The sequence below is a fragment of the Tasmannia lanceolata genome, unplaced genomic scaffold, assembly GCF_043159265.1.
Source record: "Tasmannia lanceolata isolate RefF3 unplaced genomic scaffold, GAP_Taslan_0.1 ptg000035l, whole genome shotgun sequence".
In the NCBI taxonomy this organism is placed as follows: Eukaryota; Viridiplantae; Streptophyta; class Magnoliopsida; order Canellales; family Winteraceae; genus Tasmannia; species Tasmannia lanceolata.
Window position 1 is genome coordinate 4,123,168 of NW_027518712.1, and position 16,758 is coordinate 4,139,925.

Here is a 16,758-nt window from a genome sequence, read left to right on the forward strand (position 1 = left end):
GAGATTAGTATTTAAATTAAAAAACATACAACTAGTGTAAAAAAAGATAACAATTTCACAATTTAAAAGTGGGTCAAATAACAATGAGAGAACAAAATTATAGAAATAACAACAATGAATAATAATTTAAAATTTTGATGGTATGAATAATAATTTAACAAGTCCCTAGCTTAATGCATCAAATAAACAAACTAACCTACTAGTGAGGCTAATGCATCAAATGAAAAAAAAAATACTACAATAATAAGCATGAAAGGGCCAATTGTAGATATTCTAGTGGATGCTCCTTCATGAAACTAACAGCCAATTGAAAATTATAATTTACAGTTTTGCCAAATAAATAAAATTGATTTAAGAGTGTAGTGACCATATTCTAGATCATCCATGTCAACATTAGCATCGTTAGTATCATCTTCGTCACTACCATCTGATTCACTATCACATTCTTCATCATCATCTTGAATTTTCTGGGTCAAGGTTTCCAACGGTTCATCAAATATTGTCCCAACTATATCTGTGTGTTCCCATCTACCAATGTCTTCCAAATTTTGGATTTCCACTGCCTCGGTCTGGACATATGCTTCCTCATTTTCCCCACCCACGTCATACAAGTCCCTAGGTTTCGTCTTCACAACCACGTGCCAATCTTTTTTGCTGAGGTGATCTTGCACGTCGAATACCTGCTCAGCTTGAGATGCAAATACAAAAGGCTCATCTTTATAAATTTGCCATGCCATATTTACAACCGTATAGCCGAACTCATCTATTTTCATTCCCCTGTCTGGTGTCAGAACATCAAACCAATCACACTTGAAAAGTAATGCCTTCAGTCTTCCGTAATAGTTAAGTTCCAAGATATCTGTCAAAACACCGTAATAACTAAAATCTCCTGCCATTGGATTCCGATCCCTAGAGCTTGAAAAACTTCTTGTACTTGCAGTGACAACAACCCCGCTATTTTGTGTTTTTCTTAACCGTTCGCGACTTTTCGTGTGAAAGCGGAAACCTTTACTCATAAACCCTTTGTATTTCGTAACGACGGTCGATTGACCTCTAGCTAACCATCTAAGCTTTTCCGATAGCTGCTCACTTCTTGAACGATGCAACTCTTCAACCTATTAAGAATTTGATCGTTCAATTACAAAGATCAACATTTTTGCTAAATAAACTTGAAGATTTGAGTATGGTTCATAACAAACTTACATGTGTGCGGAACCAAGTTGGAAAATTTTTGTTGTGAATGTTTTCTATAACCCTTGGTCTACCACGAGGATGCTGCGTTTGAATATGTTTAAGGTGTTCTCTGAATAGAAATTAATGTTTGTTAGAGAAAATAGCTTTAACGTATTTGCTCAATAAATTATTAGACAATTTAATTGACTTACTCAATAAATGGTTCAACTACAGGACAGTTGAAGAGAACATATCGATGTGCTTGATCAACAATGAGTTGATCTAAGGCACACGTCTTAGCGTTGCCTATAGGGCGTCCTGCTACGGAAAAAATAGCGAATCCTTCTTCTATTTCACTCGGAATATCCTCATCATTTCTAACTGGTTGATTCAACTTTGATTCAACACCTTCAAAATATCTCGAGCAAAATGTCATACATTCTTCTGCCAGGTACCCCTCTGCAATAGATCCCTCGGGACGACTTCTATTGCACACATATGACTTTAATGTGAGCAGGTACCTAAACGAAAACAACTTTTCATTACTTTCACTAATACGAATAAATTTTCAAGTATGAAAAACAATTTCATGAACTATGAATACCTCTCTGTGGGGTACATCCATCGATACTGTACCGGTCCAGTCAACATTGCCTCGTCTGCTAAATGTATAGGTAGGTGCACCATGATATCAAAAAAGGCAGGAGGGAAGATCTTTTCCATATGACAAAGTGTTAGTGCAATCCAATCTTGGAGTTGGAGGAGCTCACTTACATTAAGGACTTTTGAACATAACTCTCGGAAAAAGTTACATAGTTCAATCAATACCGAGCTGACATTCTTAGGCAATGATGAGCGTATAGCTAACGGAAGCAGTTGCTGCATCAAAACATGACAGTCATAGTTCTTTAACCTTGAAAGCTTACGCTCTCGAACATTCACACGTCGCGAGATATTAGATGAATAGCCATCTGGAACTTTGATGTCCTTCAAGATGTTGCAAAGAACTTCTTTCTCCTTTGGAGACATTGTGAAACATGCTGGAGGCAAGTATGTTTTGTTCCTTTCATTATTCATCAGGTGAAGTGTTCTTCTTAGTTTCATTTCTTGCAAATCTAGCCGCGCTTTTACAGTGTCCTTTGTTTTTCCTTCAATATTCAGTAATGTCCCAATTACACTGCCACATACATTCTTCTCAATATGCATCACATCTAGGTTGTGGCGCAGTAGGAGTGTTTCCCAGTACGGCAGACTGAAAAATATACTTTTCTTCTTCCAATTGTGTTCCTTGGGATGCTTCCCTTTTTTCTTAGATGCAGAATTAGAACTTCCTTGGTCCAATGTATTCTCCTCAGTTCCACTTTTTTTCTGACGGGTGCTTTTCTTCTTCAGATCGGTATCTTTCTTTTTGCCAAATGTTGTGTTAATACTTTGTAATTGATGCAATACCTGTGTCCCTGACAAGGGAATCGGAGCTGACCTCTTTTCTACAGTGCCATCAAAAGCAAACTTTTCAAACCTAAATTTGTGGTTCTCCTCTAAGAAATGCCGGTGACCCATGTAACAAAATTTTCTTCCATGCTTCAAACGAAGAGAACAAGTGTCCTTACTGCAAGAAGGACATGCAAGTTTTCCTTTGGTGCTCCATCCCGACAAGTTAGCATATGCAGGAAAGTCACTAATCGTCCACAAAAGTGCTGCATGCATTTGAAAATTCTCTTTCTTCGATGCATCATAGGTCTGCAAACCTGTCTCCCATAGTTCCTTCAACTCTTCAACCAAGGGTTGTAAGTAGACATCAATATCATTTCCTGGACTAGATGGGCCAGGAATTAGCAACGACATCATTATATATGGTTGCTTCATGCACATCCATGGTGGCAAGTTATATGGAATGAGCACAACAGGCCATGTGCTATGAGCAATACTCATCGTCCTAAATGGATTGAATCTGTCGCTTGCTAACCCAAGTCTGATATTGCGAGGCTCTGAGGAAAACCACTGGTGAATGTAGTCAAAAGTTTGCCATGCCGCAGAGTCTGCAGGATGCCTTAATATATCATCTTTGGTACGGTTGTCATGATGCCATGTCATGAAAGAAGCCGTTTTGGTAGTGTAGACACCCCATTTTGACCGTACCCTAATCTCTCCATGTTTGTGCAAAAACCCTATCAAATCAATTCTTTAGGACCCCAAATTTCACCCCGAGCTAGCTTAGGGTTCCGGCTAGGTCCCCATAAAATTTCGTTGAAATCGGAATGCGTTTACCCAGCGAACGAGCCGCGAGAAGACCGTAGTGTAAACCAAAAAGGGGAGTAGATTATCCTAGAGGTGGTTGTCCAAGTAAGAAAAAGGGGTCGAATTTATCACTCTCTTATATATAAAAAATCCATCGGGCAAATGAGGAGGAGTTGTTGATTTTCGTTTGAAAATTTCTGAAAAATCTCAGGGAGAGAAAGGAGAGAGAAAGGAGATCTCGCGAATAACCCAAACCCTTTTTGTCCGGTCGGAATTCCATCTTCTCCGACGAGTAGTGCCGGAATCCATCCCCCAAATCGCATCATCATTGCTCCTAAGGCCCCTCTGCCCTTGCTTCCATTACATCCACCGCAAGCCGCAGCCACAATCTCCATTTCCATCTCATTTAAAACCTCTTTCTACCCTAAAAACTCTAGCTCCGGCCACCATCAATTTCACAGTTGTTTTGCTCCTCTACTAGCTTCAGATCTAATCTCGATCTAACCCCTGCCAAGCTTCAAAAACCATAGATTCAACCTTTAAACCCTAACTCTGTCCGTTTTCCATCTCCGGCTAAGATCCGATCGGATTCCGCAAAGAGGAATAAATATACAGAGAGAACGAAGGAGAAAAATCCGATCCAAACCTTTCCCTCACTTCATCTTCTCCGATCGCACCATTGCCAGATTCCGGCAAACCTCCGGCAATGGGAATCATCTTCTCCGGCTAATCATCTCCGGCAAGCCGCACATCTTCCTCATCTCCGGCATCATCTTCTCCGATAGCACTCTTTCATCTCCGGTCAGTAAATCCGAGTTCCGACCATCTTAACTAAGCTCCGGTCGGTATCCATTTGTTCTTCATCTTCCTTATTTTTCTATAGAATCTTAGGCCTTTCTCTATACCTTTGTGTCGAACTCTAATCAGAGAGAGATTTCATTTTTCCCAAATCTCAAATCCTTCTCATTCTTTTTTCTTCTCCGGCAAGGCTCCGGTCATCTTCTCCGATTGCTTCTCCGGTCACTTGCCAGATCTCTAGTTGATAAAATCTTTAGTTAATTCCTTCTTTTTCACCAGTTGAAATCACCTCTTTTCAGCAGATCTTGGAGATTTTTCGAACCCTAAATCTCAGATCTAAAACTTTTAAACTCTAATTCCATCCATCGATCGTCTTCTCTGATTATCTCCGGCGGAATTCCGATCAAATTCTGAGCATAGATCTTCACAGATCTGGATGCTCTGTGTAATTGTTGAAAATTTTAGAGAATATTGAAAATCTTACTTTGATTTTAAGAAAAAAATAGAAGAAGGAAACTAGCTCTGTACATTAAGAAGAAGAAGAGAAGGTTGTTTCGTCTTGAACAGAGTCACGAAAGAGCAAAGAACCGGATTTGTCAGGGGAGACTAAAGATAAAGGTATGGGGTTCTAGTACTTTTCATCTTTTCCTTTTAAATGTTCTGCTCTTTTTATCTTCGATTTTTTCTGCATCTTGCTGTTGATTTTCTTCATTTCATTTAGTCAATAAGTTTAGAGTTCAGTGTTTTCATAGAAAATTTAACATTCTGCACTTAAATTCCATCTTCGTAGAAATCCTGCACCTTTTAGAAAATCTGACGCTTGATTTCTATCATGCTTTGCATTTCATGATTTGTATCTCTTATTTGAGTTTTGTTTCAATACCTCATGATTTATCAATCTTGGAAAGTCCTTCCATTCCCTGGTAGTTTTGGTGTTCGATCTAATTGAGGTTTCTTACTGATTCTATTATCGAGCATAGAATGTAATGGATTTTGTTGTGAGAAGAACTAGTGATCATGTTTAGGAGTAATTTAGCAATTTACTCAAGATAATGCTTCAAGGTCAGATGAGTAATTAAAATTCTAAGGTCTATTATGGTGTGCACATTAATGCTTGTCTCATGTTTTGATGTCAACATTGCTCAATTTTAATTGTTGTACAAAATCATTTTGTATTTTCTTTATCAGTTAGTGAGATCCCCTTCTTGCACTTATAAAAAAAATGATGAGTTGGTGCAGATATTAGAGCAAAGTAGTATGAATATCAGCAGTCCAGTAAGACTATATATGCCCATTTTCCTCTGTTAATGCCCCATATCCATTCCTATTTGAGCTTTAGGCTCCTATACTGACAGGGAGATTATTGCCTTGTCTTGAAGAGTATATCGGTTCACGTAGTTTAGCCTCATGTGTAATGTAATTATCAGAATAAATTGTCAGTAGGTGTGGATGCTAGCATTATCATTTACTGTTGTCTTTGTTGCTTAAGTTGATTTTCTGCTCTCTGTTGAGAATATTCATGATCTGTTAAGGAAGACAAGATGAAGCAAATAATTGTTTGAGCATGATGGTGCTGACGTCAAAATTATGACATAAATAATGCCCTGCTATGTATTAAAATTTGTACAAATTGAAAATATCATTTAATATGTTTATATAACCTGTTGGAAATTTAATACTTCTCTTTCATACTAAGCTTTGAGTTAGGGTTCGAAGACGGTAATAAATGGATTATTCAGGTATGATTATCTCAAAGCTTCTTATACTCATTCCTATTTATTTAAATAAATTGTTAATAGGAAGAAGGAGATCAGATGACTACTCTGTTCGATATTATCGACATGAGTACTGTCTGATCTCAAGGCGGGATTAGAAATATTATCATGTGTATTTGATATCAGATGATTACTTTGGCATCATCTGATTTCATTGGAGTCCCCGTATTGGGGTTTGTGGTTGGTTTAGAAGTGTTTGATATTGTTTTATTTTACTTTATTAGGCTATCCGGCGGCTGGTCTGGACTAATTAATGTTGTTTATCATTTTATGATTGCTTTAGATTGTGTATTGTTTTTTTTTTATTGAAAATTCTTCTTTGCTTAGCACTTGATTTATTTTTATAAAAATAGAGTGAAATTTGCAATTATCTGGCAGCTTTTTCTTCTCTCTTTGATAGACTAACACAGTCTTATAGATTGCTGTTAATTTTCTTTAGATATTAGAATCCCCTTTTCTTGTAGGACGATGAAGGTGATAGTTCAAGCCCATCCTAGGAGACTTGCCCAGTCTTGCTAGCATTTTTCCCTGTCTCATCCTTATGCTAAGGAGACTTGCCCAGTCTTGCTAGCATTTTTCTCTATCCTACCACTGTGTCTAAGAGACTTACCCAGTCTCATTCTCTTGCTAAACCTCCTCTTTGTGCGTCGTTTGGTTTTGGGAGAACACCTTTCTCGGCTTGGCAACATACCCCTTACCCTATGGGTATTGGGTTGCACATTTGTTGCACCCTAGGGCTAGGTAGCTGTCCGGCCCGGCTGGGTGTTTTACCTAAACCAAATATGCACAAGGTCTCTTTTTCCTTGTTAGCATTTTTCTCTATCCTACCTATATGTCTAAGAGACTTGTCCAGTCTCATTCTATTAGCATCCTCCTCTTTGTACATCATTTGGTTTTGGGAGAACATCCTACTCGGCTTGGCGACATACCCCTTACCCTTATGGGTATTAGGTTGCACATTTGTTGCACCTTAGGGCTAGGTAGTTGTCCGCCCCGGCTGGGTGTTTTACCTTTGCCAAATATGCACAAGGTCTTTCCTTATTACTTGTGAGCTTTATCTTAGTTTGACAGTCCACTAGCATAGGAATCCGTCCTTAGTCTAGAGAGTCAGTCCTCTTGTTCAGGAATCAAATTCTATCATCATAGGGGTTAGGATTTTATCCAACCTCTCATCGTATCATGTTCTTCTATCCGCTCTTGCAAGGTATAGGATGCTGTCCAACCCTTGCAGAGCTGTGTTTCTGTTCTTTTCCCCCGCAAAGCATAGGATGCTGTCCAACCTTTGCGGGATATCAGGAGTCTGTCCTCCCCTTATGATGATAGGATTTGTCTCCCTTGAGTCAAAAACACTTAAAAACAACAAAAACATCTGAAAAACCAAAAATCTCAAAAATCTTGAGTCATTAGGAGTAGTTAGGAAATCTGTTTCGAACTACGTTGGCTTGATCTTCTTCCACGAGGTACGTAGTGCAGCTTGAGATTCTTATCTCAGGTCCAGCCAAACCTTTGTAAATAAATCATTTACCCATTTTAAGAAAAAATACAAAAAATCTTCAAAACCTTGTTTTCAACAAGATCTTCCTCTAGAGTTAGGAGTTTGTCCTAGATAAAGAGTTAGGAATTTGTCCTAGATAAAGAGTTTTAGAGTTTTGAGTTTGTCTTTGATGTGTTGTGTGGTTTGTTTGTGTTTGTGTTAGAGTTAGGAGTTTGTCCTAGAGTTATAGGAGCGCCTCCGTCCAGTCAGTTGGCGATTCATATCGCCGACTGATGATTAAGTCTTGGATACGCTAGTGATCCCATTGTTTCCCTTAGGGCGTACAGCTTAGCTACACATAGATTATAGGAACCACCTGCATTAGCTTAGGGCTAACCTGCATTTAGTTAAGACATATAGGGTGTCCTAAAATCTACAATCCATTGGAAATTAAATAATCACACAAGAAGCTTTAAGAACTAGTCCGGTCTTTTAGATCGAGTCTAGGATAGAGGTCTAGATGTCTTAGGCATCATAGCTTAGAATAGGTACGAAGAACTACGTTGCCTTGATTCTCGTGGAGGCGGGGATACGTAGGCTTCCTTGGATGAACATCAGATCATCTAAAGACTCGGGCCTAGGTATAGATTAGAGTCTTAGGATTGTATGATATCGAGTCATTTTCTATGTTTTGCAGTGTTTTCTTACTTTATTGCGCAGACCTTATACTTTTTTGGTGTGTCATGCATGTGTTTGTTCATCAGAACTTAGACACCCATTAGGCATGTCACTTATAACCTAGCTATGCTTAGGTGGCACATGTTTCTTTTATTTTATCTTGTGTGCCTTTGATTTCATCTCCGAGACATGCATGATTAGATAGACGTCTTCTCGGAGATATTCATTCCCATTTCATATGATTTTCGCCCAAAACTCTTCAAAATTATTAAGTAAATGGCATAAGAGACCAGGTGTTTGCACTTGGGCGGATGAGGTGCTCTTTAGACCTTCCGAATTCGTAACCAGGCACGAACCTTATTTTATATCTCTGGTTATCCGTTGCAACAGAGCATAGTGTGGGATCCAGGGCCTACTTCCCTGGATGGCGACTCTTCTTTGTATAAGGTACGCCTCGAATCTGGGCTAGTCCCCGAATCGAGAGGTATCTCACCTTTTATATCGCCACTCATGCTGTGAGGGCACATTTCTTTCGAGAGTTCCTTGGTAGAACTCTCCATTCACGTGGATGATCCTGAGACTTAGTGTGGGGCCCGTTCCCCCGCCTCTCTCTCGGATCGGGGTCCACAGGTAGACATGTATAGCCTCTGCAACCTCGGCTTTAAAGGAAAGTGACGCAGAATCTTTGCAGGAACTTTTGGGTATGTAGAGGATGAATGAGTTCCCTGATCTTCCGAATACCATTCAGTTGTTTTCCACCTTGAAGCCCCACACATGCGACATGTCTCCTCGTTGGAGGCTTCCTTCCAGTATAGCATATAGTCATTAGGGCATGCATCGATTTTATCGTAATGGAGGCCCAAATCCCCAACAATCTTCTTCGTTTCATAAAAGGATTTCGGCAGTGCAGCACCCTCGGGAAGTACCTCTTTCAACAATTCAAGCAACATGGTGAATGACTTGTTACTCCACCCATTCAGACACTTTATGTGAAACAACCGAACAACGAAAGATAATTTTGTGAACTTGCTTCCAGGGTATAATTCATGCTCGGCATCTTGTAATAATTTATAAAACTTCTCCGCATCAGCATCGGGTTTGTCCGTATTTGCATCTGTTGGGGCATCCTCCTCACTTGCCGGCCCATTGTCATCATCATGGCTCGTCCTTGGGTATTTATCGTGTAACACTTCATGCATTTCATCTTGTATAATCGGATCATCAGGCACTCGATGAGCATTAGGATTCATAGCACGAGACGGCCCTTCCCCATGATAAATCCATCTAGTGTAGCCCATGAGCATCCCATTCCATAGCAAATGCTCCATGGCCTCTTCTTTATCAGCCCTTCTAACGTTGCCACATTTCGTACACGGGCAGAATATCTTTCCTTCATGAGCTCCATGAGCAAATGCAAAGTTAAGAAACTTAATTACTCCTTCCTCGTACGCCGGATCATTCCTATTTTATCCAAAGTGTAGAAATAAAGTAGACATCTTAGCTACATTTGGAAAAGATAAACGCCTAACTAATCAAACCTTGGAGCCATTAAAAAAAACCTAGTCATACCTTGGAAGTTGAATCCAACTTTTATCCATGACTATTGTGATTCTCTTCGCAACAAAATGGTAACGATTGATCAATCCTATGATCTCAAACCATGAACATCAATGTCATTACATGCAACTAAGGATAAAAACACATGAGTAAAGAATAAACACCTCAATAATATGATCCAGAGCCCACTACCCAAGTATCCATTACAACTCAAGTTGCGACTAGAATACAATGAAGAATAAGAGCCACAGCTAACCTGTAAATTAAGTAGAATAAATAAATAAACTACAAATCAAGGAGGAATACTGAAATAATAAGATAGACAGAAACTCACATAACTCTTTTGTAATCATAAGAAACATCCATGGTCCAAGACAAATGCAAGGATTTTTTGCACTATCTGGTGGTTCTGATATGAACCACATGCTGCACTATAGGCAAACATATACTCCAAAAATTTTATACAATGATACAATGTAAATTTCAAAGAGAATACACACCATGGGCAAGCATACATACATCAAGTTCAAAGTTTAGGTAAGACAGAAAAACAAAAGAGATGCAACGAATGCAAGAACTTGAAAGAACCCCAAGTGTGGAAATGGTAGAAAAAAGAAAGAAAGAAAAGAAACAATAGCTTATTATTTTTTTCATGGGGAAGAGCTTGTTACACCACCCAACACCCCCTTTATCCTTTTATTTATTCCCTGTTTCAGCCCTAACATCTTCAATTAGCCACCCAAACAACCCCTTGTTCAGCCACATCCTAGTTGTTCATCTAATAGCATATGATCCAACCCTTCCCTCCCATATTATCTACTGTTTGATTATACAAACCAGCCACCACTTACACATTGAGAATAGCTAACATCCAACCCTATTTGCAGCCCTCTCAACAGCCACAAAACTCCCTTAGTTTAGTTGCAACCCTTAGCCACATTATTTCGGCCATAGATTCCCAATCCTTATTTTCCTGTATCAGCCCACAACCCTTTTGCTCAAAAAAAAAAGAAATATATATTTGCTTTAATTTTTGCTTCCGCTACTCTATCCGCATATTTGAAATCCAAGCTTTTGCTATACGCCCCAGCGTTAACAGCTTGCCCAACACACACACATCTCTAGATGCCCCTTCCTATTAGGTAAGCACCTCAAAGAACATGGATAAATTGAAAATCCTTGTCAAAGAGTAAGAATGAAAACCCTAGAAATGAAAAGAACAGAATGAAGAAAATACTACCGTATGAAAAAATGGGTTAAGTTCTTGTTGTCGCAATTTAGACGAACAAGAATTGAAGAGAGACGTCTCTAATTCAAGACGAATGCACTGATAAGAGACTAAACATGGATAAAGTGTTTTGTGAATAGGAATAAGCTCTTTGGATCATCCAACAAATGAGCTATTTGGATCATCAAACGAACAAATGTTGACCTGAGATCATGAGCATATACAACCATCAAAATTGTAGGTTGAAGCCTGACTTGGGAGTCAAATAATAGAGCCCACAGTCATGAAAGAAAAAAAAGCATGTACACATAGTGGCCTTGCGATGCACCCCAACAAAGGCAAGTGATAGGAACATAAGTAGATAATAAGCTATTTAAAAGCAGGAAACCTAATTGGGTTTGCACTAACTTCTAATTTGTGGGGTCGGTTTTTTGGGAATTCAGTAGCGGTCAAGACGGCTGCATATGTAAATGTTAATATCGCTCCTATCGCAACACCTTTAGCAGCATTTTTTTGGGACCGCTACTGAAAGTCAGCCGCTACACACTTGTCATCTCACAAATCATATACACACTCGTCATCTAACAAATTAGCAAAATTTGTTGTGGAAAGGAAGTCTCCACATGTCGTGACTGCACATACAATCACTTGATGAAAAACCATGTGACAAAGAAGATGAAACTGTTGGTTCTCTAAAGAAAAGCAGAAGTAAGAAGAAAACGGGAGCAAATATATGCATGTATATATGCATTACTTGCATACAACATTCAGCCACATATCATAACTTCACATACAATCTCTTGATGAAACTCCCTACACATGCATGTATGCATTACTTGCATACATTATACGCATGTGCATTACTTGTATGCATGTATGCTTTACTCTACAGGTTATTTATCACTCTACACACTCATGCATGTATGCATTACTCCCTCTAAGAAAGAGAACCGGAAAAGTAGCATTACTGGATAAAGTTATTTATCCCTCTACATCACATTGATAGAGAGACACTCACCATCACTAAAAGGGCAATTAGGAACTCTAATCATCTTCACCCTCAGATTGCTCTCTAAATATACCGAGTGTGAGCGCATATAATACAAAATAAAGAATATAAAAGCAAAAATCTGCTTACCAAAAAAAAAAAAAAAACACAAATTAGCCACAAACTGAGGTCTCATAAAAACCATTTAATAGAAGTACATAGATCAGATTAATCAAAGAAAAAGAAAGAAAAGAGGGAAAAAAAAACAGCAAAGTGAAGATTTGAGTCAATCCACACAAAAAAATGCACTAGCTATAATTTGTATGATACAAATGACACCTTACATCCACATTGATCAAAGCCTAGTTGAAACTCTAGTTGACCCAAAGCCTTGTTGAAACCACACATGGATCATGACCAAGAGCCCTAGAGAAACCCTAGTTGAAACTAATTAACTGACACAATAAAAGTCATAGAGAAACCATATTAAGAGAAGCTATTTACCTTGGTCAAACCCAACAAAATACCTCTTTCTTCAAAGGAAATCCAATGGATGAGAAAGCCTAATCTTTGTCTGCAAAACAGAAAAAATACAAATCAGAAAACCTAGAAAGAATATCCTAATGGGTCTTTGCCCAAGTGGTCATTTGGATGCTTGGATTTTACAAACCCTAAGGGACGTTTTGGTTTTTATAAGCTAAACCCTCGATTTTATAAACCATGATTGTAAAATCCAGGTTTCAGCTTCTTCCCAAACCCTCGATCACATATAACAAACCCAATCTTTGAAAGCCTCTTTTACAAACCGTAATGTTTGAACTAAACAGAAAAAGAGAAATACAGAGAGACATACCTATGAAGATCAACAAAAAGGGTGAAACTCTCAATCTTCCATTCTCATCTTCTTCAATGCTTCTTCCCCAAATCAGAGAGAGAGGGGTGGGTATGGGAAATGGGTGAAACCCTAGATTCAAGCTCGAAATCAGATCTCCAAAGCTTCTTCTCCAAATCAGAGAGAGAAGGGAGAGCAAAGAAAGGGGCTGGATTAGGATAGAAAGAGAGGGGATTAGGGTATTCTTTGATGAGGATGGGGGAAGAGCAGAGAAAGGCAATGAAAATGTTTTGCTAGGGTTTTCTTTGATAAGGATGAAAGACGAGTAGAGAGAGCGGTTAGGTGAAAATGTTTCACGTGGGAGGGGTGAAAATGTCGCGCGGGAAGGGATCGATTAGGGCATTCTTTAATGTAGAAGAAAACAGCGGTCTTTCTTAACATTTAGAAGCTGTCCTCATCGCTGCATATTTTAGTGCGTAATAGCACATTCAACAGCGGTCTAGACCGCTGCTAAATTAACTATTAGTAGCGGTTATAATGACCGCTACTAAATGTCTGCTCCTAAAAATCACTTTTGTTGTAGTTTCGGTATACCTTTCAGTCAAGCAGTTTAGGCCCGCAAATGCATTTGCTACAACCATTCAAAATATTTTCGTAAAATCATTTGATAAAACATTTCTCAAATCCACCTGGCCAGGTATTTTATAGGCCTACTGCTCTGACCAAAACTGTAGATGATTTTCTCATGTATATGAGGTGGAGAATTCCTTGTCGGGTATCCCTATTAGTCTCGTAGGTTTGTCCACGATTCCAGTACCACCCTTAAATGATTCCAAAGAGAACCGTCGTTAAATAGACCAAGAAAACGGGAGGTGTCCATAGATTAATATGATACCTCACGTCTAAGGATAAGTAAAGGGTCCTGTCTGGTAGAATACCCCTAATTTCTCCTATCCACAAGCTATTCTATTGAGATCCAGTTCAGAGCGGAATCCTAATCGTCGCTCCCACTCTTCTTACTTAGGGTCCATTACCCAAATGACTGAGATAAGTCACCTCATGACACGAGCATGTCGGGAAGACTAGCGCTGGTTGTATACAGGAGGAGATGTTCAATCTCCAACCCAACTAAGAACTTTTAAGGATTGTAAGAAACCGGAATTCCATATCTCCCTACTCCCTAGGATCTGTGAATCCTTGAGCATGGTATTCCAACTTTTCTCCCTAAGGACTAATATGTGTATTATAAGATAAGCACATCTTACATATTAACAAAATAGTACCCAAAAATTTCATGAAATAATCTTTATTAATGAAAAATGTCAAGTACACTAGATTTCGGATAATCTCCAAATGACTTTCAATCCAGTTGTGCATATATTTAAGACCCATTCCCTCAACACGCCTATCAAACACCTTTTGACTAAGGAACTTGAAATGATATGCCACATTATCCACTGAAGCCACTTTTCTTATGACCACATCTCCTCTGTCAATAATCTCCCGTATCACATGATACTTCTGAAATACGTGCTTGGACTTCTGATGAGACAGTGATTCCTTTGCTTGAGCAATTGCCCCGTTGTTGTCACAGTACAGCGTAATCGGCCTCTCAACAGAGGGTATGACTCCAAGTTCATCTATATATTTTCTAATCCATACTACCTCTTTTGCTGCCTCGCTCGCAACAATGTATTATGCTTCAGTCATGGAATCCGCTGTGGTGCCTTGGTTGCAGCTCCTCCATGATACTACCCCATTAGCTAAGGTAAACAGAAATCCTGAAGAGGACTTTATGTCATCGACGTCAGACTGAAAGTCTACATTAGTAAATCCAGAGACAACCAACTCATCAGCTCCATAAACCAAACAATAATGTTTGGTTCTTCTATGATACTTAAAAATGTGTTTTACTGCCTTCCAATGTTTAGGACCCGGGTCTGACTGATATCTGCTAACCACACTCACAGAGTGACAGATATCTAGAATAGTACACAACATGGCATACATTAGACTTCCCATCGCTGAAGCATGAGGAACACTGCTCATAGCCTGTATATCCTCAAGTGTCTTGGGAGACATCTTCTTGGATAACCTGATTCCATTCCTAAAAGGGATTAACCCCTTCTTAGAATCAGTCATATTGTATTTAGCTAATCGCTTATCTATGTAAGTTTCTTGTGATAGCCCAAGCTTCCTATTCTTTCGGTCCCTAAACAATTTAAGTCCTAAAATATAAGAAGCATCACCCAAATCCTTCATTGCGAACGTACTGGAAAGCCATATCTTCGTATTGGATAACATGCCTACGTCATTCTGTAGACACCCCCATTTTGCCTCACTTTATCCAACAAAGGCATTTGGTAGCTTTGTTCATTTTAGAGTCAATTCCTTGTGTTCTCTCACCCTTTTTCCTTACTTTCTTTTCCTTCCATTTCTTTTCTCGGCCTTTCTATCCATTTCTATCCATTTTCCATCATTTTCCGAGAGGTTGAGTGGAGTCCATTATTCTTCGGGAATGTTATTTAAAATGTACGGAATTCTGCTATTAAGTGAGGTGTACAAGTGTTTAATAGAATCCAATTTGAAGGAGAATACAATTTGATCGTATTGAATGGGGTCCACCAAGTGTTAGTTTTAGAGAGCAATGAAAATGATTCAAGGGGTGCGGTCAACTAGTTCACATTGCAGCCCACTACTTGAACAGTCGAGATCATCAAGTGGCCCCATCGAATGGATAGTTTAGATCATGCTATGGAGATGATTCGTCGGGCATGACTAATTCAAGTCATGGTCAATCAATTGGGCGGTTAGGATCAGCCCTCCAAAAATGATTTGGTGGAACACAATCCATTTATGTCATAGCCCATCAATTGGACAGCTAGGATCATCCTATAGAAAGGGTTAGGGGTGCGCAACTAATTCGCATTGCAACCCATTGTTTGGGCGGTTTGGATCTGCCCATATAACTGATTTTTGGGAACAAACTAATTTATGTTGTGGCTCTCCAAATGAACAGCTCGGATCATCCTATGGTGGTGGGTTGAGGGGTGTAATTAATTGGATGGTTTGGATTAGTCTATGAAAATGATTTTGAGGGCACAATCAAATTACATTATCACCCATCAAGTGAATAGTTAGGATTATCTCAGGGAGGTCATTTAGGGAGTACAACTTATTTATATTGCAGCCTAACAAGATCAGTGTCTCGGATCCACCTATGGCAGTGGGTTGTGGGGCATAATCAATTTACATCATGGATCCTCAATTGAAAGGTTTGGATCATTTATGGGATCGCCACTTTTGGGCAATGTGGAATTTTAGAAAGGGAGTGATAATGTGATATGGCCGATTGATAATATTTCAAGGAAGGCAAATTTGCAGCCACGTTGGGAATTATTGGGGCCCACAATAAAAATCATTTTATATGGGAGTGGGGCCCAATATTTGTATTTTCAAGAATTGTGGAATTCTAATCTAAAGTGGAGTTTCTGCCAACATTAAATGAGCCCGCCAAGCATTTTTAAAAAGTTATGAGAGTGTTGTGTACAAATGGAATTCATCTTCAAATAGGGATGCGCTAATGTTTTGAAATTTCGAGGTCCAGTGGGATATATACTCGGTCAATATTTAAAGGAGCCCACAATTTTGCGACTTTTATTCACAAAGGAAAGTCTGTTAATATCTAGTGGGTCCCTCTTAGAATATTTTGCGACTTTTATTCACAAAGGAAACTCTATTAATATCTAGTGGGTCCCTCTTAGAATATATCATGAGTAAGTGCAATTTTGGGGACGCCCATACCTTTTTGAACTCTAATTCTTCGTTGGAAGGTTTACTTATGAAAGAAATTGGTTACAAGGCTATAAATAGAAAGACCAATGGAAAGAGGAGAGGTCGGTGAATCTTATTTGGGGGAAATTTTGGAATTTTATTAAATTTAAAGGGCTGCACTTTCAAAAACAGGGAGTTCAAAAAAAAAAGAAAAGAAGCCTTGCTTGGATATTTGGAAAAGCC

General features: G+C 38.9%; 1 protein-coding gene across 1 annotated transcript; it reads right to left on the reverse strand.

Moving 5' to 3' along the window:
• Positions 1-314: 314 nt before the first annotated feature.
• Positions 315-9,734, reverse strand: LOC143859657 (uncharacterized). The gene is made up of 6 exons (XM_077370310.1): positions 9,706-9,734; positions 8,813-9,597; positions 1,778-3,161; positions 1,386-1,694; positions 1,204-1,303; positions 315-1,115 (listed from the first exon to the last, which is right to left on the reverse strand). The coding sequence occupies exons 1-6, from the start codon at positions 9,732-9,734 to the stop codon at positions 315-317; spliced, it is 3,408 nt and encodes a 1,135-aa protein (XP_077226425.1).
• Positions 9,735-16,758: the final 7,024 nt, after the last annotated feature.

Excerpts from the sequence above, each read along its gene's own strand:
- LOC143859657 (XM_077370310.1), bottom strand. The coding sequence starts at position 9,734 with ATGGATAAAAGTTGGATTCAACTTCCAAG. Across the intron at positions 1,695-1,777 it reads TGGATGTACCCCACAGAGAG|GTACCTGCTCACATTAAAGT; the intron begins GTATTCATAGTT and ends GTTTTCGTTTAG. Across the intron at positions 1,116-1,203 it reads CAACTTGGTTCCGCACACAT|GTTGAAGAGTTGCATCGTTC; the intron begins GTAAGTTTGTTA and ends AATTCTTAATAG.